Raw genomic sequence first — 22,421 nt, forward strand, 5'->3', positions numbered from 1 at the left:
AAAATGGTGCCCTTAGAGAAGAGAAGGGGTTTATGTGACAATGTCTTTCACAGATCTTAGAGGAAGTACATGCCACATCCACTGGCGGACGAAGTTAAACATCGTTGACTTATCGTAATCCACGCAGTCGTCGTGCCACACACCCACCCCACGGAGGTTCGTCCTGGCTGCTAGAGCATACTTATACAACAGACTTTCGGGGTCGTCGTACCAAATTTGGTATAACTCGTTTGTCGTTGGTTCCTGCAAAGGCAAAGTGAAAACATTATTCATCTTTGTGTTTGAATCATTCATTGTTACTAAAAATCGCAGTTGTAGTAGTAGCGAGTGAGTGAATATGGTTTTTTGCAATATTCCAGCAATATCACGGCGGGGACACCAGAAATGAGGTTCACACATTGTACCCATGTGCGGAATCGAACCCGGGTCTTTGGCGTGACGAGCGGCCGCTATAACCACTTTTCTACGCCACGGCCCCAATTGTAGTAATAAGCGTTGTGAGTGGGTGAATGCCGTTCATTGCCGTAGTTTACGCGCGTATTTACAGAATACGAACAACCCGTGAAGATCCGGGTTAGAATTGATCTTCAGTAACCCATGCGTGAGTTTGGAATAAAAGTGAGTGCGTGAGTATATTTTACTCCGCTTTTAGCAATATTCCAGCAATATCACGGCGGGGAGACCAGAAATGGGCTTCACACATTATACCCTTCGGCGTGACGAGCGAACGCTTTAACCACTCGGCTATCCCACCGCCCCATAGAATAGGACCCCAGTCATGCTTGTCGTGACTAAGAAACAACTTAGGTACAACTGCCCGACTGCGAGTATCCTTCCTCACAAATTCAATCACCGCATTGTCTGGTCCTGAAAGCATATTTAGATACCACCGTCATATGGCTGGAATATTGCTGCTTAAATGACAAGCTGAATGAGTGAATATGTTATTTCACAAGTAGCTCTTCACAATATTCAATCAATAACACGGCGGACGACACGAGAAATAAGCCTCAAACATTGAACACAAGAAGAGAGTCAAACTCCAAACTTGGCGTGATGAACGAACGCTTTATCCACTTGGCCTCCAAGCAGCCCTTCCTTGCATATGGCGCAGCTGTCATGAAACACAGCAGTTATGAAAGCAACAGTACCGGTGGTTATGTAATGTCGCCCATGTCCTTGACCACATAATTGTACAGAATGAATGTCCAATGTTTACCTTGTATTTGAAGAAAGGTGAGAGATTGGCCTTATTCCACACACGCTGAGCACCCGAATCTAACAGCAGACGGTAGATGTCGCTGAAAGGCATGGAGGTCCGTGCACCCGATGTTTTACACAGGTCATTCTGTGGAAAAGGTAATTTCAAAGTATATACACAGCCATTTTAAAATGTGCCTTGACTGAGTGAATGGGTTGGGTCAATTGTCACTTTGAACTTTAGAAGAAGGGGAGGGGTGTACAGAAATCATGAAGTTCAAAGGTTAGGGGGAAATGCCCCTCAGGGAATATTTTTTCGGGGGGAGAGTGTGTGTGCATCCCTGCAACACCACTCACCCTATCCACCTCCTGATCCGCCCCTGCAAAACCCAGCATCCCGTTTTCCTACCCCATTCCCCGTGACCTAGATCTCATCTTCATCTTCAACAAGTTTTACAAGATGTAATATAATGAAACATGGTTTATGCGTTTGCGAAGTCAAGACACCCCAGTAATCCGAACGTGGAATGTATTGGATATGACATCATTTTACGGGGGAATATTCGGTTACCAGGCAGCATCGCGTCTCTACAATGTTTCTGGGAAGGGATATATGAGCTCACCTTAGTGAGGGTCGCGCATTTGTACTTATAACTGTACCTGGGAACACCGAGGAGGAGTTTCTGTGACGGTAGAAGGTCAATGTAGCGGCTCAGACCTGTAGCAGTGTATTCACAGTAACATTACAATTAGTATAGAAGTATGTAACGGGAGCAAATACAAAATGAGATTTGGCCTAAAAAGTTAGGAAGCTTCCTTATTCGTGGCTAGATTCTATGATAATAGTTGATTGCCTCAAAGGGAATGTCTTTTTGTGTTTACTCCAGAAACAAACCTTGCTCTAGACTCCAGAATGCATAAAACAGCCAGCAAAAGCACAGCAAGGCCTCATAGCCCTACAAGTTACAATCTCCAAACAGCTCATCGCCCTACCAGCAACAACCCCCCAAAAACTCTGAACCGTAGCAGCAACAACCCCAACATAACCCATAACCAAATAAGCAACAACCCCTAGAGAATTCACTGTTCTACCGGCAACAACCTCCAAACAACTCATTGCCCTACCAGTAACAGCCTTCAAAGAACCTTTAACCCTACCGCCATAAACCACAACAGAACTAATAACCCTACCATCATGAACCACAACAGAATCCATAACCCTACCACCATGAAGCACAACAGAACCCATAACCCTACCACCATGAAGCACAACAGAACCCATAACCCTACCACCATGAAGCACAACAGAATCCATAACCCTAACACCATGACGCACAACAGAACTCATAACCCTAACACCATAAACCTCAACAGAATCCATAACCCTACCATGATGACCCAAAACAGAACCAATTACCCCACAACCATGAACCACAACACAACCCATAACCCTACCACCATGAACCCCAACAGAACCCATAACCCTACCATCATGAACCCCTTACAACCCCAACCTTGCACTGCCAGCTATTGGTTTACAACAATTCGCTTACCATGTTGCAAAAAACAACTTAATCACAGCGGACTTTGGAGGTCTGAGATGGACATATATATGTTAATTGCCTAAACTCGTTATATCTCTTTCTTTAAACACTGAGATAAGAGACATTGCACTTGCATGTACTCAGTATGTGATTAACCTTTAAATGTTCTTGGAATTCCTGAGTTGGGGCTGGCAAGGCCCTCACCCAATTCATCGTATTCCATAATGAAAAAAACGTCCACCACGACTGACAAGGCTGGGTAGTCATAGCAACGGTTGAACACACAGTCAGGTCCGTATGGAACGTCTATAGTCACCTGAAATATGTAGAAACATTTGAATACCCATTGAAGGGCATGCCATCCACTACTGGCATGCTGGACGCCGATTGTATTTATGATACCGCAGCGGAGTCCGCCGTGTACCATGAAATGTTTATTATGAAAGCGGATGCTAATATTTCAAAGTTGCAATGTATTTTCAGTCTTTTGGAAACAGAGTGGCAAATAAATGAAATATTTAGCTCTAAGCTTAGAATAACACATTGCCATGCATTCTTTGTCAAAACACCGATACCGGTACCAGCAGTCTGCACTGATGTGACTTAACAGTTCTTAAATAAGATCAAGGCTTGTGGTGCGGTGGGGTAGCTAGTTGTTAAAGCGTTCGCTCATCATGCCAAAACCCAGGGTTCAATTCGCCACATGGGTACAATGTATGAAGCCCATTTCTGGTCTCCCCTGCCGTGATGTTGCTGGAATATTGCTAAAAGCGGTGTAAAACCATACTCACTCACTCAGTCAAGGCTAGTGGTATGGCTGTCCTGGTATGGTACTGGTCCATGAGGACCTTAGAGTGTTGATAGCAAGTAGACATTTACCATTTGGTTGAAGTGAGTGAGTATGTTTTTACGCCGCTTTTAGCAATATTACAGCGATATCACGGCTGGGGACACCAGAAATGGGCTTCACATATTGCACCCATGTAGGGAATCGAACCTTGGTCTTCAGCGTGACAGGCGGATACTTTAACCACTAGGCTACCCCCTCTGTGTTGCAGGAAGGCCAAAAGTGTCATTTGGCATCAATAACTTTGGTAAAATCCATGTGGGTAATGGGCACACATACCTGGAAACATTCTTAGAATGAACCTGGGAATAAAGCCCATGAATAATCGCTTCCGGCACACCCAAGGACGCAACTCTGCCTAGCGAATATAAATTATAAAAGGTGGCCCCTGCTCCTAAAACCAAATACGTCGGAGATAACGGACCATAGCCCATATGTGGAGTGAATCTGGGACAATCACTCCTGGTTTGACTATGGGAGACAACTTCGAACAGTACATTTTGGCGTCCACTAGGTTATCATTGCCTCCAAACCCACGAGTGACACCAATGATTTACCTGAGAATGAGGCAGCGCATGTTTGAACGTCTTGAACGCCTCATTGACAAGTGCACTTAATCCGTCTCTGAGGTCGACTCTTGTTTTCGGTATTGTACCTTCAAAGTCGATGTTTATACCGTCAAGGTAGTTGTTAGTGACAGTCCTGAGTTGCGTCTGCACCCATATGTGTCTTTTCTGTGCATCTGTGAGGTCAGAGGCCGGGTAATCAGCTGGAATAGAAAGAAGACAAATATTACGAACCACAAACTCATGACGTCATTCCTAACGCTAGGGGGCTAGGGGTCGTAGCTACGCTAGAGGGAAATGTTCGAGTTATTGTATTGATTATGCATGCAGCTCTTCAAGCCCTATCAAGGCAGAGGCAACAACGGTTGGACTTCACATATGGTCAAAACGCAGGGGCTCGAACCAGGGGCTCGAACCATCTTGCATAGTCACGCAAGGGGACGTAACTCTCGGAGTGTAATGATATGTTTCATCAGCAAACGTTTCGTTTAACGTACAGTTTATAGTTGCATAGCGTGACGAGGGGGACATTGCGTTGCGAGGCACATGAGGTCGGTGTTGACGTAGCCCACCATCGCCACGGTCGTCGCTTTCGTCCAATCGTATTGACCCCAAACCGTCCTATTGTTGTGGAGCGAGAACATGAATACCTGTGTCGCATGGAGAGGCGTAATATTATATGTGCAGTCTGGACAGGTGCAATTGATAATACAAGCAAAGATCAGTCCTGGTTTGGTTTCTTGTTTTACTCAGCAATATTCGAGCTATACGGTCTGTAAATAATCGAGTCTGGGCCAGACAATCCGGCGATCATCCAAATGAGCATCATTCTTCGACCAGTCCCGGCATGACCACACACAATGTACCAAATCTTCATTTTGATCAAACCGGATCAGTAGTGCATACTTGGACTGTTCGATCCCCTACAGAATAATACTAAAAAACATTTAAACATGAAAATGGACATTACCCCTGAAACATGAAACACTGCCCAACTCGAAGTCAGTGTAAGATATCTGAGTGGATTGCCACCCCTCTACAGTGTAAGTTATCTGAGCCTTTTGCAACGACTGTACAGTGTAAGATATCTCAGTGGATTGCCACCGACTGCACAGTGTAAGGAATCTGAGTGGATTGCCACCGACTGCACAGTGTAAGATATCTGAGCGGATTGCCACCACTTTACAGTGTAAGATATCAGGGCGGATTGCAACAACTGTACAGTGTAAGTTATCTGAGTGGATTGCCACCGACTGTACAGTGTAAGTTATATGAGCGGATTGCCGCCACTGTACAGTGTAAGTTATCTGAGCGGATTGCCACCACTGTACAGTGTAAGTTATCTGAGCCTATTGCAAAGACTGTACAGTGTACGATATCTGAATGGATTGCCACCGACTGCACAGTGTAAGATATCTGAGTGGATTGCCACCGACTGTACAGTGTAAGTTATCTGAGTGGATTGCCACCGACTGTACAGCATAAGGAATCTGAGTGGATTGCAACAACTGTACAGTGTAAGTTATCTAAGCGGATTGCCACCACTGTACAGTGTAAGTTATCTGAGCGGATTGCAACCGACCGTACAGTGTAAGTTATCTGAGCCTATTGCAAAGACTGTACAGTGTAAAATATCTGAGTGGATTGCCACCGACTGTACAGCGTAAGGAATCTGAGTGGATTGCCACCGACTGTACAGCATTAGGAATCTGAGTGGGTTGCAACGACCGTACAGTGTAAGGTATCTGAGTGGATTGCCACCACTTTACAGTGTAAGATATCTGAGTGGATTGCCACCCCTGTACAGTGTAAGATATCTAAGTGGGTTCCAACGACTGTACAGTGTAAGGAATCTGAGTGGAATGCAACGACTGTACAGTGTAAGTTATCTGAGTGGATTGCCACCACTGTACAGTATAAGATATCTGAGTGGATTGCCACCACTGTACAGTGTAAGATATCTAAGCGGATTGCCACCACTGTACAGTGTAAGATATCAGAGTGGATTACCACCGACTGTACACTGTAAGATATCTGAGTGATTGCCACCACTGTACAGTGTAAGATATCTGAGTGGATTCACACCCCTCTACAGTGTAAGATATCTGAGTGGATTGCAGTGTAGGATATCACCACTGTACAGTGTAAGATATCTGACACCTCTACAGTGGATTCGGACACCTCTACAGTGTAAGATATCTGAGCGGATTGCCACCACTGTACAGTGTAAGATATCTGAGTAGATTGCCACCTCTGTAAAGTGTAAGATATCTGAGTGGATTGCCACCACTGTACAGTGTAAGATATCTGAGCGGAATGCCACCACTGTACAGTGTAAGATATCTGAGTGATTGCCACCACTGTACAGTGTAAGATATCTGAGTGGATTGCCACAACTGTACAGTGTAAGATATCTGAGTGGATTGCCACCGACTGTACAGTGTAAGATATCTGAGTGATTGCCACCACTGTACAGTGTAAGATATCTGAGTGGATTGCCACCACTGTACAGTGTAAGATATCTGAGTGGATTGCCACCACTGTACAGTGTAAGTTATCTGAGTGATTGCCACCACTGTACAGTGTAAGATATCTAAGTGGATTGCCACCACTGTACAGTGTAAGATATCTGAGTGGATTTCAACGACTGTACACACATATGAACCGACGTGGCTCTGTGCACGATAAACGTAATTTCACTGATTGAGTGAGTATGGTTTTACGTCGCTTTTAGCAATATTCACCAAAAATCGGCTTCACACATTGTACCCATGTGGGGAATCGAACCCGGTTTTTGGCGCGAATAATTAACAATTTAAATACTACGCTACCCCAACGCCCCAAACGTATGTTCACCTCAACTCAATTTATCCTGGGACCCGTGAAGGTCCGGGTTAGAATGAACCTTCAGTAACCCATGCTTGTCGTAAAAGGCAACTAACGGGATTGGTGGTCAGGCTCACTGACCTGGTTGACACATGTCATCGCATCCCAATTGCGTAGATCGATGTTCATGCTATTGATCCCTGAATTGTCTGGTCCAGATCCGATTATTTACATGCCGCCGCCATATAGCTTGAATATTGCTGAGTGCGGCGTAAAACTCAACTCACTCACTCACTCAATTTAACCTGAAAATACATTGGAACCATGTGTTCATTTGCATCTTGATAAGCACGGGGTTAAGGTATATATGGACAATGAGAAGTACCATTCTCCCAGGTATGTGCAGCTTTACCTGTCTAATCTCTACGTGTCCCGTCTCAGAAAGTCACCCACAGTGATTGCGAAAGGTGTTATGACACCGGCGCACAAAATACAAATATTCCATTAGCATTTTAGTCAGGAAAGACTATAGTTTTACAACTACAGCTTTACACTATTTAGTGACATAAATCTGTGGCGATAGATTGTCAGAAATGATCCCAACACCCTTTTAAAGTTTACCGGGTCGCGGGCAAAGCGACATGGCTGAGTGCCACCGTGACACGATGGAGAATGTCGCTTAGGATATCTCCACTTTCTGGTTTGCCCGGACTCGGTAACTTACAGCCCGACATGATATCACTTCTGACGAGTAAATTGACTCACGGTTGTAAATTTACAGATAAGGTGATGATTAATGTTAAACGAAATGGTGCATTTATTAGGAGTATTAGATGATAAATATAACATTATCACTTTCCTGTCGGTATCGACTACAGGCTGATACCATGCTGTGTTTGAACAGGGGCATGCGCTGTATGCCACGGAAACCAGTACAGAGAAGACGCTGATCGGCTGGAGCCTGGTGTCAATGTTGTCTCGGGGCCTTCTCAGTGCTCACGTCACATACCCCGCCCCTACTTTGCAATAAATATAACCGCATAATCATAACTCAATGTTATGGTCATGCTCCAATTCGCGCTCAGTTCACATGTGTACTGGGGTAGCCTAGTGGTTAAAGCGTTCGCTCGTCACGCCGAAGGGCCGGGTTCGATTCCCTACATGAGTACTATTTGTGAAGCCCATTTCTGGTGTCCCCAGCCGTGATATTGCTGGAATATTGCTAAAAACGGCGTAAAACCATACTCAGTCAGTCAGTCAGTCACATGTGTACTCAAGCAGAGCTCGTAAAAAGTACAACTCACACTCGGGGTGAATAAAAAATTCGTGACCCACTCGTGTTATTCCGGGAAAACCGAATAGTGACTCGTGCCCTTCTCGAGGTTACACAACACCAAATGTTTTCCCATAGACTTCTATAGTAACCTTATATAAATTATCTAAGCTGTCAACAGCTATTATGGCCATGTACTCATCGGTACAGTCTGGCCTTTAAACTACAATAAAACACAATTTCTGGCGAACTTGTCCTGCCAACTTTCCGAGCACAGGAAGCTGAACACATCAACCCCAGTTCCGCACCAAATGTCACCTACTGGAAAATATATATACACACATAATCATAAGTCATGATGATAAAAATGACAGCACTAAATACTTAAAATTGTGGTCAGTTTTAATTACTGTACTTTTTAAAAAACATAAACATCTTACACTATTTCATCCAATCACATATGTCACATGTCTCTGTCTCTTCAGTTGTTTACAAACAGACTGGCTCGGCGAGCAGGTGATTCTGATTTAGTGTAGTGGAACCTCGAAGGATTTCATATTGGCGTATGAACATCATATCAGAACTACTTCAAACGAGAACGATAACTCTATCCCTGTTTCATTCTAATGGTACTTAGTATCTACAACTTGTAAATGTGTAGATGTGAAATATAAGCCCAATGTTAAAGATTAAAGTTGGTTAGTTATATACAGATATAGTATTATCGTTTTGAAACTCGCAGCGATTTATAATTATGCATGTATTTCCTAAACATGTTGGGAAGCGCATATACAATCTCCAAGACAAGCCCGCAAGATCGTCACTCTCACTTAGCCAGAGTCTAACAAAAAAGGTCTTGTTAAGACAACATTGCACTATGGCTAGGTGAGAGATGCGAGCCAGGTAATTAGCACTAGCCACTGAAGCGTGAGCCTTTGTTTAAGGGCTATAGTCTATATTGACAATGCGACACGATTTATGATTTCTCAAGTGTGTGTGCGTTTCATTGTTAGATGAAAATTCGGTTTAAACATATTCATTTCTGATATATTGTTCAGAAACTGCATCGGCAAACAACAAAAAGCTTATTTTAATACAAAGTTAATACAAAAGTATATGATATCATAAATAACATTTTGCATACAATATACATGAATATAACATCCATACAGCAACAAAACTTTTAGTTCTGAACAGATGAAAACTTCAGACTGATTAAATCTTCTTGAGGTAATAAAGTAATGTACTGATTTGAGAATATCATGATTTATAGATCTAGATAATTCTAGGTTACCATACAGAGCATCATTTATGTTATATCCATGTTTGAAATAAAATAAATCGTTTCTTATCGAATCATAGTTGGGACATTTAAAAAGATAATGAAGGGTGTCCTCGAAGGCAGCATTCCAAGTACATGATGAGTTATTGGATATATATCTATTTACTTTATGGGCATTTAAATCACTGTATTCTAATCGGAGTCTGCAGTGGATTATTTGACAGAACCAGTTTCAAATGTTGGTATCAAACCCAAATGAGGTATGAAGTCATCTTATTCTTAAATTCACTTGGTGATTGTATAAGTCTGAGTTCTTCAAGCAAAGAATTCCAAAGTTCAAAAGTACTGGGTAAAAATATTTTTCTTGATAATCGGTGTTTGTAACTCCTTCAACAATTTATCATTGGTGAAACTTATCAAGTACAGAATTGATCTGTGCAGTCCAATTTGCGTCTTTTTGAAACCAGAGGTCTAATTGTGTGTGCTCGGAATAATAATTATTTTGGCATAATAATCTTGGACTAGTTAAAATTATTTCACTAATATCACTAATTGAGCATTTCCTGGAATCCTCCCCAAAAAAGCATCGAGAGTCTTCTTGGAGGGTAAGGGAAAGGGGCGAATGGTGACGAATGGAGGGGGACGAGTCTTCTTGGAGGTTACGGAAAGGGGGGAGTAGTGACGAATGGGTGACGAGTCTTCTTGGAGGTTGCGGAAAGGGGCGAAAGGTGACGAATGGGCGTGAATATGCTCAGTGATACTTTATTTATAACACACGCAGCAGTTTAGAACTCTTTCTTCAAGAAAGGTAAGAATACAACCCTGACGTTGTCATCTGATTAGTTACCATGGCAACGATGCCCGAGGTAAGAAAAGCGAGATAAAGGTTGTACTGAGGTTTGTCTGATCCAATGATCTGTGCAGATGGAAAGACGTTTTCATAAAGTGGAAGTCGACAGCGTAACGATAGATAGGATGGTTTAACTCCGCACTATTCAAGCTATATGGCGGCGGTCTGAACATCCATCTACACAATGGGGATGCGACGACATGCACGTGTCAAATAAGTCAGAGAGTCTGACCATCCAAGCATGGGTTGCTGAGGACCAATTCTAACCGGGATCTTCACGGGTAGATTGATAGGTAGATGTTACCGACATCTTAAACACGGACGTTGTTCAACATGATTCCATAGACGATGCTGATTTTGGGAAATGTTGCCGAATGCCACCTTTACACGAACGGCATCCACTTCATGGAAACTGAAGGGGTTGAACATTCATCAGGGTGTGTGGCGAATTTTCTGCAACACATATTCAGGAATAGAGAGCTGTGTTCTCGCCAATAATGCCTATAAGCTACTCGTCCTGGTTTAAACTCAACCGTGTGGTTAGAAAAGGTAGCGTCCTTTCTGCCAAGCTCTACTACGTCTACAGTTTGCCCTACAACACCAAAACTGGCGATACAGGCAATGGAGAACTGTTCTGTTCACAGATGAGAGTCGGTACTGCGTATCAACTGCAGATGGCAGAACAAGAATATGGCGACGACGTGGATAGCGTTACCTAGACCAATGTGTTATGGAAAGAGACTGATGGGGAGGTGCAAACATCATGGTATGGGGTGGAATAGGCCTGAACCAGAGAGTGGGTCATGTGGTGTTCCAGAACCTTGGTCCAAGGAGAGGAGGCGGCATCACAGCGGTGCGCTACATCGACCAAGCTCTCAGACCCAACGTCATACCACATTTCGCACGTCACCGGAACAACATTTTCCAGCATGATAACGCCCGGGCCTATACTTCCAGAGCTACACGGGATTTCCTACAGCAGAACGGTGTCAACATTATGCAGTGGCCAGTCCTTAGTCCTGATTTAAACCCAACTGAAACTCTTTGGGATGAAATTCAGAGAAGACTGAATAATGTCATACCAAGGCCGAACACAGCCGATTTATTGCGCCAGGCCTTTCTCAGTGTGTGGTTCAAGGCGCCATGGGCCTTCATCAATCGATTAGTGCACTCCATGCATATATAGACGCTGTGCTGCAGTTATTGCCGCTCGTGGTGGCCACACTAGATACTGAAGTCAAGAGTCTGAATGGACTGCAAACGTTCACGTAATGTCTTGGAATTGTGCGGAGTTATTCATTGATGTGTCAAGATATTGTACACAAAAATGTTTTTGATCCTCTTATTATGTCCATTTCTGTAATAATTTGATTACAGTGCCTATCTAATTTTGAATTCGTACTGACGTATCTTTTACTGCTGAGTATATATTGTGAATACGAAATGAGAGTAAAGTTAAAAACATATACATATGTACGTCACTAAGATATTTTAAATGGGTTGTAAGATAATCTATGCAGGTAGACTGCTAAATGCTATCCAGTTTGAGAAATTGCTTCTTCCCCGTCGTTAACGCCTTCATACTTGTTTGGATAGTAATATTAATGAGTCTGTGGCATCCATATGTAATAAAGAATTGATGACGATGATATCGAATTTGTGACATATAAGCAAGTTGTCACAGCATACAAGACTGAAATAGATGCATATTTTTCTTCATCAAAACGTAAAATAGATCTCTTCTTCTAGTTGCCAATTACTTTGTACATCGCACGATACTTTGTATTTAATTGTGACATCAGTTGATGTGGTCCATTTTGAGACTACTTACAGTGAGGGTTTGTTATGATACTAGCGGAAGGGTGTGTACATCTTGACCTGAATATTGATGATCACGGAAACTTGTTCCACTTGTTCCCTGCAGTTAGTATACATTTTAATGCAACTGGGAGTTCATGTTTAAAGTCCAACCTACCCGTACATATTTTTTTTTAAATGGGACACGGACTGATGTTATTTTTGGTCTATCCATATATTCGGGCGGTGGGGTAGCCTTGTGGTCAGCGCGTTCTTTCCTCACGCTGAAGACCCGGGTTCTATTCCCCACAGGGGTACAATATGTGAAGCCCATTTCTGGTGTCCCCCCGCTGTGATATTGCTGGAATATCTTCGACGTAAAACCACCATCCCCACTCCAAACCATATTTTATAACAACCGATCAACGTACGTTCACTTAATGTATGTATAGGCTAACGTGTGTTCTAGGCGTATTTGAAACATCGATCTTATTTGGTTGTTTGCTGGTTCTTTAACGCTGCACTGAGCAATTTTCTGTTTATATGACGCAGTCTATAAATAATCGAAGTTGATCAGACAGTCTTGTGATTAACATAATGAGCATCGGTCTACCCAAGTGGGATACGATGACAGGTATTGGCCAAGCAACATTCTGTTAGTCGCCTCTTACAAGTATAAGTTGCTGAAAACCAAGATGTTAACAGGTCGCATCGATTTTAAGTGGAATGACGTGTTCATGTTTCCGCAAGACGTTATCTCGCTGTGTTCTCAGTAGCAAACAAATGAGTTTGCGCTTCTAGACACCTAGTGTAATGTGCGTGTGAGTTTTGTGGTAAGTGGGTGCCTTGACAACTTTATCTGTCTTCATAACCGACAACAATGTAACATCATCGCATAACTTTCTAAAACTGGCGCAACCTTTATTTTATTTATGGGCACGAAGCCAATCAATACTTTCACCAGTGTATGAAATAGGACCTGTCCGACAGCCCGTAACCTGGTAACGTTTGGTCTGGGCTGTCAATATTTGGAAGTTTTTGTTTAAGTTTGCCATTGAAATAGACAAATAATCACATTCCGGCTGGCTAGTTTTCAAACTTAGTTCATACACTGCTTTCGCGCGTGTAAATAAAACATTAATTTTGCGAGAGTGAATTTTAGCGGTATTCTCATTTTCTTAACTCCTCAATATGCACTAACGAAACCATACATAACACTGAATTATCAAACACTCAGTAAAGCGTCCATAAAATATGCATAAAATCTAATAAAGGGAATGAACTCTTGCGTCCTTGAAACAATTACCTGACGGTATGGCGAGATCGGCATTGTCACAAGTAGTAAACTATATCACGTCACGAGTTTCTATTTCTACGTTGTTTAGGTGTCCTATTCATTCCATTTACCGTAAAAAAATTCAAAAGATAAGTATCATGAACACTTTGCAAGACCCATTTCATTAAACTTCTGCGTATGGTATCTAACGATTCTAATGACAGTTACTTCCCTTCGAACGCGAATAGAGAAGTGCATGAGCAGGTTTTACCGACAAATTGTCTTTACAGTTTTCAAATAAAACTGCCGGACAAACAAAAGTATACGTTGAAAACTGGATTCGACCAAACCCCCTAAACCCCTATCAAAACGGTACACTTCTGGGCCTAGATTTTCGAAGCTCTCTTAGCGCTAAGATCGTCGTACGTTAATGTTAATGTATGGCAGTTACGACTATCTTAGCGCTAAGAGAGCTTCGAAAATCTAGGCCCTGACCTATACGGGTACCATCCATTCGTTCCATGCATGGAATAGCACCATTGCTTGTCACAGAGTACATCAACAACGACATTCTTGAGAGGCATTTAGAAGTTGGTGAATATATAAGACAAGTATATGGATGGCAACTTCTTATTTATTGTATAACATAACACAACGTTTCTAGGACACTTCTTGCCCCTTCTTCAGGTGATTGAAGAGAGGGCGAGAAGTGGCACAGAAACGTTGTGTTATACAATGCATAAGAAGTTGCCATCCACAAGCTTGTCTTATATACATCCACAACAATTAACTATTTCATGTTTGTTATAATTATAGCCACCCTTCTTTTGCCATAAAGTTTATGTTCCGACAACATGTGAGGTGAGGTGAGGTGAAATTGGGTTTGACGTCGTACTTGAGAATATTTCGCTCATATGACGACGTGCATGCGTGTGTATGTGTATGTGCGGCTGCTTGTACTAGCCAAGACTGAAGCTGGTTTTATAGTGCTAGCCCACTGAGATACCATGCCGCAGTGAAGCATGAATACCCCACTCAGACACATTATTCTGACTCCGAGCCGACCAGTCCTTGTTGTACCCATTAATGCCGAGCGCTAGGCAGGGACCAACAAGTACCATATTTTAACGTCTTTTGGTATGACGCGGTAGGGGATCGAACCCGCGACCTTAACCGCTCTCCGGGCGGACGCTCTAACCACTACACCACGGAGGCGGTCCCGACAACATGTAGATGAAGTGAATCAGATGAACATTAATCAAACAGTAATGACTGGGTTTTTCATATGAACAACCACTGGCTTTGTTTAAGAGCCGTATCGTTCTTTTAGATAGACATTTCTCATATACATCATGTGCCGGACGTAAAAACATCCTTCACATCAGCGTTGAGAGCAAACGTGGGAAAAGTTTATAATGATCTTCAGTTTTGAGTGATGTTTAATGTCACGTGTTAAGGTGGGAACCAATAATTAGCTATGGTCTGGATAGTTACACCAGCGTATATGTTTCCTCGCAGAACCCGCATTCTTCAAATATAATTTGACATGTCATGATTTGAAAATAATATATTGTTGTGATTAATGATCTTTTAAGTTTTAAAAATAACATGTATGTTAATTTGAAGAAAATATGATGAATTTTGAGGTATAATGAAACAGTGCTTATGTTATGGAGATCAGAATATACTTTGATTTATATTCTGTTGCTTTTGATAAAATACATGTACGTCTATGAAGTTGTAGGAATGATTCTGTAGAAATTAATGTCACAGCATTGTCACGTTGTAGTGAACTCAGTGTATTTTCACAGTAATTCTAAAAAACAACTATCCAATGTGGACAATGTACGTTTGTTTTTGTATCTTCTTTTGTTTGTTTGTTTGTTGTTGTTGAACTGGCATAAAGCACAAACGGAGCCATTTTAAACTTCTGTGACTTTAACCAGCATTTAAAACTGCCGAAAAATTTCATTGAAAGGATATTTCAAGCAGACACCATGTGCAAACTGTGAAAATCAGATGTAATGGCAAAGACCAAAAACCCAGTTTGTTGTACGTTTGTCGACGTATTGGAGTGAGTGAGTGAGTTTAGTTTTACGCCGCTTTTAGCAATACTCCAGCAATATCACGGTGGGGACACCAGAAATGGGCTTCACACATTGTACCCATGTAGGGAATCGAACCCGGGTCTTCGGCGTGACAAGTGAACGCTTTAACCAATAGGCTACCCTACAGCCCCTTGCCGTTTTTTAAGATAGCATGAACAACCAAGCACACCGTCATGATATTTGGTCATCTGTCAACCAAGCCACTGAGATTAACGCTCAGTCCGTTGAATCGACCAGCATGGGTGACTGGGGACAGACCCGGAATCCTCACGTTGTCGTTGTCGTTGTCGATGTAGACGAAATGTGTTCTAAAGACTGTTATTGTCTTCCTTCGTCCAGTCTAAGACAGTATTTACCCAACAACGTGTTAAACAACTAAATGTATTAAGAAATACTTTCTTATTACTCACCAACTTCTAAAATGCCGGGGCGGTGGGGTAAGCTCAGTGGTTAAAGCGTTCGCTCGTCACGCCGAAGACCCGGGTTCGATTCCCCACATGGGTACAATGTGTGAAGCCCATTTCTGGTGTCCCCGCCGTGATATTGCTGGAATATTGCTAAAAGTGGCGTAAAACCATACTCACTCACTCTAAAATGCCAATCAAACAGATCAACCAAATGTATTACTCCAAATGATGACATTATCAAAACATATGAAGAACTCTTTTCTTGTTTCTCATTTATGCCAATAGGTTTGTTAGCTGTTTTGCCCAAGAAGAGGTATGTAATTGTCAAACATTTTCAACTGTTTGATACCAGGTATGATATCTGTGTGCTTTGGTGTAAAGCCTAAAATGAACAGGAAATGAATTAATATGAAAAGTAGATAGATTCATACCTACTGGAAGTAAAATGGCTAACAACAAAAGTTTTAGTGTCCGTATGTCCACTTGCGGACACAGGATGTAGTAGATTATCCATGCATTCATCGATCTACACTAGAAACACACTGATTGAAATATTTGTCGACATCACCTTTCCAAGGAAGCTAGTTGCAAGGTATATCTTAATATACATGTATATCGATATAAATTTGTATGCTAAATATTCTTCAGTGAACCCTGTACTGTGTCAGTCCTAGTGATTGTTCTAGCGCCTTATTGGCAGCATAGGATGTCGTCTCCCCAGGGAGCTGAGAAGTAATATACACATTAATCCCTATACGGCGGTAATGATAACACAGTGCCATGAGCATTCACCTGGTAAATGGAATTTTGGGTATTGTAAATGGACATCGTGTCGAATTGGATCGACATACGACCCGCCGGAAGTGGATCGACATACGAGCCGTCAGAATTGGATCGACACAAGAGCCGCCGGAAGTGGGTCGACACAAGAGCCAGTGGAAGTGGATCGAAATAAGAGCCGTCGGATGTGGATCGAAATAAGAGCCGTCGGAAGTGGGTCGACACAAGAGCCGTCGGAAGTGGATCGACACAAGGCCCGTCGGATGTGGATCGACACAAGAGCCGTCGGATGTGGATCGACACAAGAGCCGTCAGATGTGGATCGACACAAGAGCCGTTGGAAGTGGATCGATACAGGATCCGTCGGAAGTGGATCGACACAAGAGAAGTCGGAAGTGGATCGAAGTGGAGTCGATGGATCGACACAAGATCCGTCGGAAGTGGATCGACACAAGAGCCGTCGGATGTGGATCGACAGAAGAGCCGTCGGAAGTGGATCGACACAAGAGCCGTCGGAAGTGGGTCGACACAAGAGCCGTCGGAAGTGGACCGATACAGGATCCGTCGGAAGTGGATCGACACAAGAGCCAGTGGAAGTGGATCGACACAAGAGCCGTCGGAAATGGATCGACACAAGAGAAGTCGGATGTGGATCGACACATTAGCCGTCGGAAGTGGATCGATACAGGATCCGTCGGAAGTGGATCGACACACGAGCCGTCGGAAGTGGATCGACACAAGAGCCGTCGGAAGTGGATCGACACACGAGCCGTCGGAAGTGGATCAAGTGATCAGACTTGGTTATTTAGTTGATCGTGTCCAAATAACAAAGGCCGTTGCAATTCAGACATAATGCCAATCTTGATACCATCTCAAAGACGAGCGCCATGTTCGCGGAGGTATCGACTGTTTGATCAAACGCTTGATCCCAGTACGAGGACAACACATCCTCTGACCCAATCGTGAGGAAGATTCTCGGCTGTGAAATGACAAGCTGAACTGCCGTCGGAAGTGTTTATATTACATTAGATGCCGAGTGTTGCCAAACATGTTCCGATTACAGTCTACCTCTATTAGTTCAGGACGGTGTGTCTCACTTCGTACAGAAAAGTCCACTATGAGACGATTTTCGCAAAATGTTCATATAGCAGAATTATTGGACCAACCCTTCAGTCTTTCAAGTTTCAGAATTATTTAGGATTAAAACATTTAATCAGCTACGGAACCTATGTCTATAGAGCTGACATGTTCACAACAGGTTTACTGGACGAATGTAATGCAAGTTTATTCTTCTAGTATTGTATCTTTATGATGATGATTATTCTGCCGTGCTGGGGATTTCTCCCAACGATGGTACGTAAGATCACTGTAACGTTTAAGAATAACGTGGACGTAATAAGTCTTTGGACATTATCACTGGCAGTTGAAAGGTTAATTAAGGAAGTAAAATAGTTCAAAGAGCCTATATTAGTCTGTTATACACGCCCTGAAATAAATATACCTAATACACCCCATGCAAATCTAGAACATATGGCGACTCTAGATTACCGAAGTTCTGAAAACGAAGTCCATGGACTCCTTTTGATTATATTTTATAAATCTGATTCCGGAACTGCATTTTAGTGTAAAGATGTTCATTTCAGGGACTATATCTACAGATGCAAAATGTGACTTGTAATACTAAATATCAGTCACTAAAACGTAAACCGCCGGTCAGGATAAAGTGGCCCCAATGTTTGATTAACAAACAACTATAATGATTTTGGTGATGTATTTAATGTGGGTGTCATTGTTGTGTTCTGGATGTCGGGATCAAACGTTTGTTAACCAGTATGGTGTTGATAACCTTTGTAGTTATTTTGGTCTAATCTGTTTTTCAGGTGTATACTTATATAAGTATAACATTCAACAAAGCACCACACATAGTGAGTGAGTTCAGTTTTACGCCGCTTTTAGCAACAGTTTAGCAATATCACTGCGGGGGACAGAAGAAATGGCCTTCACACATTTTACCCATGTGAGGAATCGAACCCGGATCTTCGGCGTGACGAGCGAAAGCTTTAACCACCAGGCTACCCCACCGACCACATGAATGAATGCGATAGCAAAGTAATTAATGCGCTCGCTCCCGATGCCTTAGGTCTGGGTTCACTTCCCCACATGCATATAACGTGTTGGTGTTGCTTGCACGTTGCTAAAAGCGGCGTAAAACAGAGCTCACTCATCATGTCGGTTTCATTTTTGCATCCTAAAATCATATGCTGGCTCTACATATTTTCGGCGAACGTATATTTATTTGTCCTGACCTACTATTATCTTATTTTTTCAAAATCTTTTCTGAAATGGCTTTTATTTTTATATACCAAGTGGTTCGTGGTGATTAAATGCAAGCAAATACTGGTTTCTCGTGAACGATCGAAAGGGTCCGTTGTTGTTGCAATTTTGCCTAACGGTAAATTGAAGTGTATTTTCAATTTGCATAATAAACAATTTCCCCTTATGCTTTTCTATATGCAAATGTCAGTAATGTTATATATTTCAGATAGGCTTAATAACTTCTAGGAACCAAGTGGCGCTTCATTCTGATGAAAATAAGCATTTTAGAAACAAATATGACGAAAAATCTACATATGGATCACTAAACGACACATTGCTTCGTTAAACGAGCTAAAGGTATATTTTGTTTAATCGTGGAGATCGCCATTTGGCAATATATTCATCTTGAAGTTGCGGCTATTCCAACAATTTATTTCAATTTGGGTTCTTTGTTTTATAATGGCTGAAACACAAGAAACGCGGAAAACACAAACCGCTTATTTATTACAATAGGGGTATGAGACGCAACGCTTAAATCGAAAATAATGATTGATAATATTTTCTCAAATTACGCGGCATATTGCAGGAGAAACGTGGAGTTGGACATAAAGTCTTCCATATAGGATTACACATGTTGCCAAATTATGCTCCTTCAAACCGAGAATGAAATATTTCAAGACGATCTTCCAATTTCTCCTGGGATCGCCATTTGGCAACAACACGTGCAAATAATGCTGGCGCGAGGTGTCACGTGACACGAACAAGAGGAGCGATAACCACTGGTTTCGTATTCGTCTTCGGTCTATCTTCAGTGGCTGAAACGTTCCAGATGAAGAAGCGGGAAAATTATCAGATTTAATAACGGTTTTTCTTTGTTCGTGAATTTTGTAATTTCTCTAACGATAGTGTGTTTATTTCACAATGTGACAGGGGCCTCGGGCTACGAAACTAACCCTAGAATTTGCCGTTACGAGAATCACTTGCAGAGAAGGTGATCAGAAAATTGCGAATTTTTTTAGCAAATCCTGAGACTTCAATCACGTCCTAAATACCCGCATTTTAAGTAATTTGGCAGAACAATCTTTTAACCGGCGTGTCTCGGTTGTCATTAAACATTTAAGAATGAAAACCCAAACGATAATAGGTCATACATCATACCTCGTGTATCGCTCGCTCTTCAAAAACTCTACAAGGCTATTTGTGTACAAATTACTTATATTATACACAATGGTGGTATTTATTCGGCTACACAAAATACAGCTGGATTATTGAAATCACCAACCAGACGTTTTAAAATGATTGTTCATATGTTGTTCTGTGCATAAAAATCGCCACAATGCATATTTACTTATATGTTTAATCAAGTATATTGTGGATGGGGAAATAAATATATATTGGTTGTTATCAATAAAACGTGGAACTAAGCTGAGTACAAATATTGTACTTGCTTTAATACTCTGGAATTGCGTACATATCATTATTGTATTCTTATTATTTCGTTCATTTATTACTAATTTCTCATGTTAGATGGTTTTTACACTGTTTAGTACTGTATTGCATGTTGCGTTTTTAAAAACACAATCATGTCAATTATTCAGTCGGATCCAGTTGACTTTGCTTTTATGGTTCTTATTATTATGGACCGCCTCCGTGGTGAAGTGGTTAGAGCGTCCGCCCGGCGAGCGGAAGGTCGCGGGTTCGATCCCCGACCGCGTCATACCAAAAGACACACACTAAATATGGTACTTGTTGGTCCCTGCCTGGCGCTCGACATTAATGGGTACAACAAGGACTGGTCGGCTCGGAGTCAGTATAATGTGTCTGAGTGGGATATTCATGCTCCACTGCGGCATGGTATCTCAGTGGGCTAGCACTATAAAACCAGCTTCAGTCTGGGCTAGTACAAGCAGCCGCACATACACATACACACGCATGCACGTCGTCATATGAGCGAAATATTCTCAAGCACGACGTTAAACCCAATTTCACCTCACCTCACCTCTTATTATTATGGAAATGTTTTGTCGCTTATATTCATAATGATAATAATCCCATGTATTTATATACTCTACAAAAAAAGTTAAGGACCACCCAAATTATTATTAATCAGTATTACAGTATTTAATAGTCCATATTATGATCCATACTTCAATATTGAATGTTGGGGTGGTCCTTAGCTTCTTTCTTGAGTATAGTAATGAGAATTATATTTTTATTGTGTTACATCAAGGGTTGTGAGCTTTCTTATACTTTTGTTCACTGGTCGTTGTTTTCCCTCTGCACTCACTTGTCCTGTACCTAGGGTCATGCAGAGCAGTGTACTATATTCCAAACACTATCGTTCACTGTCACCGCATGGACGTATTTATAAACTGTTCAGGTAACCGAAATCCACGCCCATGATCGTATTCCCCCAACAACTTGTGATGTTGTTTCTTTTCAAAAGGTTACATCCAGCTAAACACTGCAAGCTAATAGTGCTATCATGGAAAATTTGCCCATTTTAATTGTCACCCTCTCTGATTTAAAGACAGGACTTCATGGAAGTAAGCACAGTATCAAATTCATGTTGTCAGCTTTCAACTCCTTTGTTGCGGAAATTTAAATCTGTATCAAACGCTACGGCAAATTAGCTTATTTAGCCCACGAGTTTTTCATTAGCGGGGTTACCTCCCCTTTGACCGGGCCTATCTTGTAACGTTAGTCCTGACCGGGCTGTAATCGCTCGTCTCAGTGGGACTGATAAATGCTGCCGGGGAAATGAACCGATCAAGCTTCATCCTAATGCACATGAGCTCAATTTTCTAATTTATTGAAAACACTGGTTTCAGAGCATTTAACCCCGTCGCTAAATCACGATGTCAGTTTGTAACTTAGAAAAGTGTTAATTTGGGAGCGAAATTCTCGGCGTGAGATACATAAAACATTGACACAGACAGCTGCCCTGATGTGAACGGGGGCTGTAATTACCATCAGTGATGCTACGCGAATCCAAGTCGTGGTCCTGGGCTGACACGCGCATTTTGTGCCCTCTAGTGACAACAAAAAGCATGCGTCCATACCTCATCCTGTAGTTCCTTTACCCCTTGCTGCGTGTCGTCGGGGACTGCCCCTTTAATGAGCGGGTACCGGGTGTGTGTTACACATAAAAATATCCTGTCGGACTAAGATATGAATGAAATTAGGAATCACAGATCCAATCAATTTAAATTTCCACAATATACCCTGTCGGACACGAGGTTAAATTAGCTTCTCGCGATAAAATTGATAGCCATTCACACCTGTCCAGTTTTGTGAAATGAAGGGATGTTGAGGAGGGATTTGGGAAAGGGATTTATAGAAATGTTCA

The 22,421-nt window shown here is 42.1% G+C and overlaps 1 protein-coding gene across 1 annotated transcript; it reads right to left on the bottom strand.

Moving 5' to 3' along the window:
* Nucleotides 1-30: 30 nt before the first annotated feature.
* LOC124292456 (di-N-acetylchitobiase-like) lies at nucleotides 31-4,688 on the bottom strand. Its single transcript, XM_046729544.1, has 6 exons — nucleotides 4,655-4,688; nucleotides 4,149-4,360; nucleotides 2,901-3,060; nucleotides 1,824-1,918; nucleotides 1,220-1,348; nucleotides 31-243 (listed from the first exon to the last, which is right to left on the bottom strand). The coding sequence occupies exons 1-6, from the start codon at nucleotides 4,686-4,688 to the stop codon at nucleotides 31-33; spliced, it is 843 nt and encodes a 280-aa protein (XP_046585500.1).
* Nucleotides 4,689-22,421: the final 17,733 nt, after the last annotated feature.

This window comes from Haliotis rubra, unplaced genomic scaffold (genome assembly GCF_003918875.1).
Source record: "Haliotis rubra isolate DU_JTF1 unplaced genomic scaffold, ASM391887v1 Scf518, whole genome shotgun sequence".
NCBI classification, from domain to species: Eukaryota; Metazoa; Mollusca; class Gastropoda; order Lepetellida; family Haliotidae; genus Haliotis; species Haliotis rubra.

Bases quoted from the DNA above. Each gene is read 5' to 3' on its own strand.
- LOC124292456 (XM_046729544.1), bottom strand. From the start codon at position 4,688: ATGTCCCCCTCGTCACGCTATGCAACTATAAACT. The intron at 4,361-4,654 runs GTACGTTAAACG...TTTCTATTCCAG, and splicing joins ACGCTATGCAACTATAAACT to CTGATTACCCGGCCTCTGAC. The intron at 3,061-4,148 runs GTAAATCATTGG...TACATATTTCAG, and splicing joins ATGCGCTGCCTCATTCTCAG to GTGACTATAGACGTTCCATA.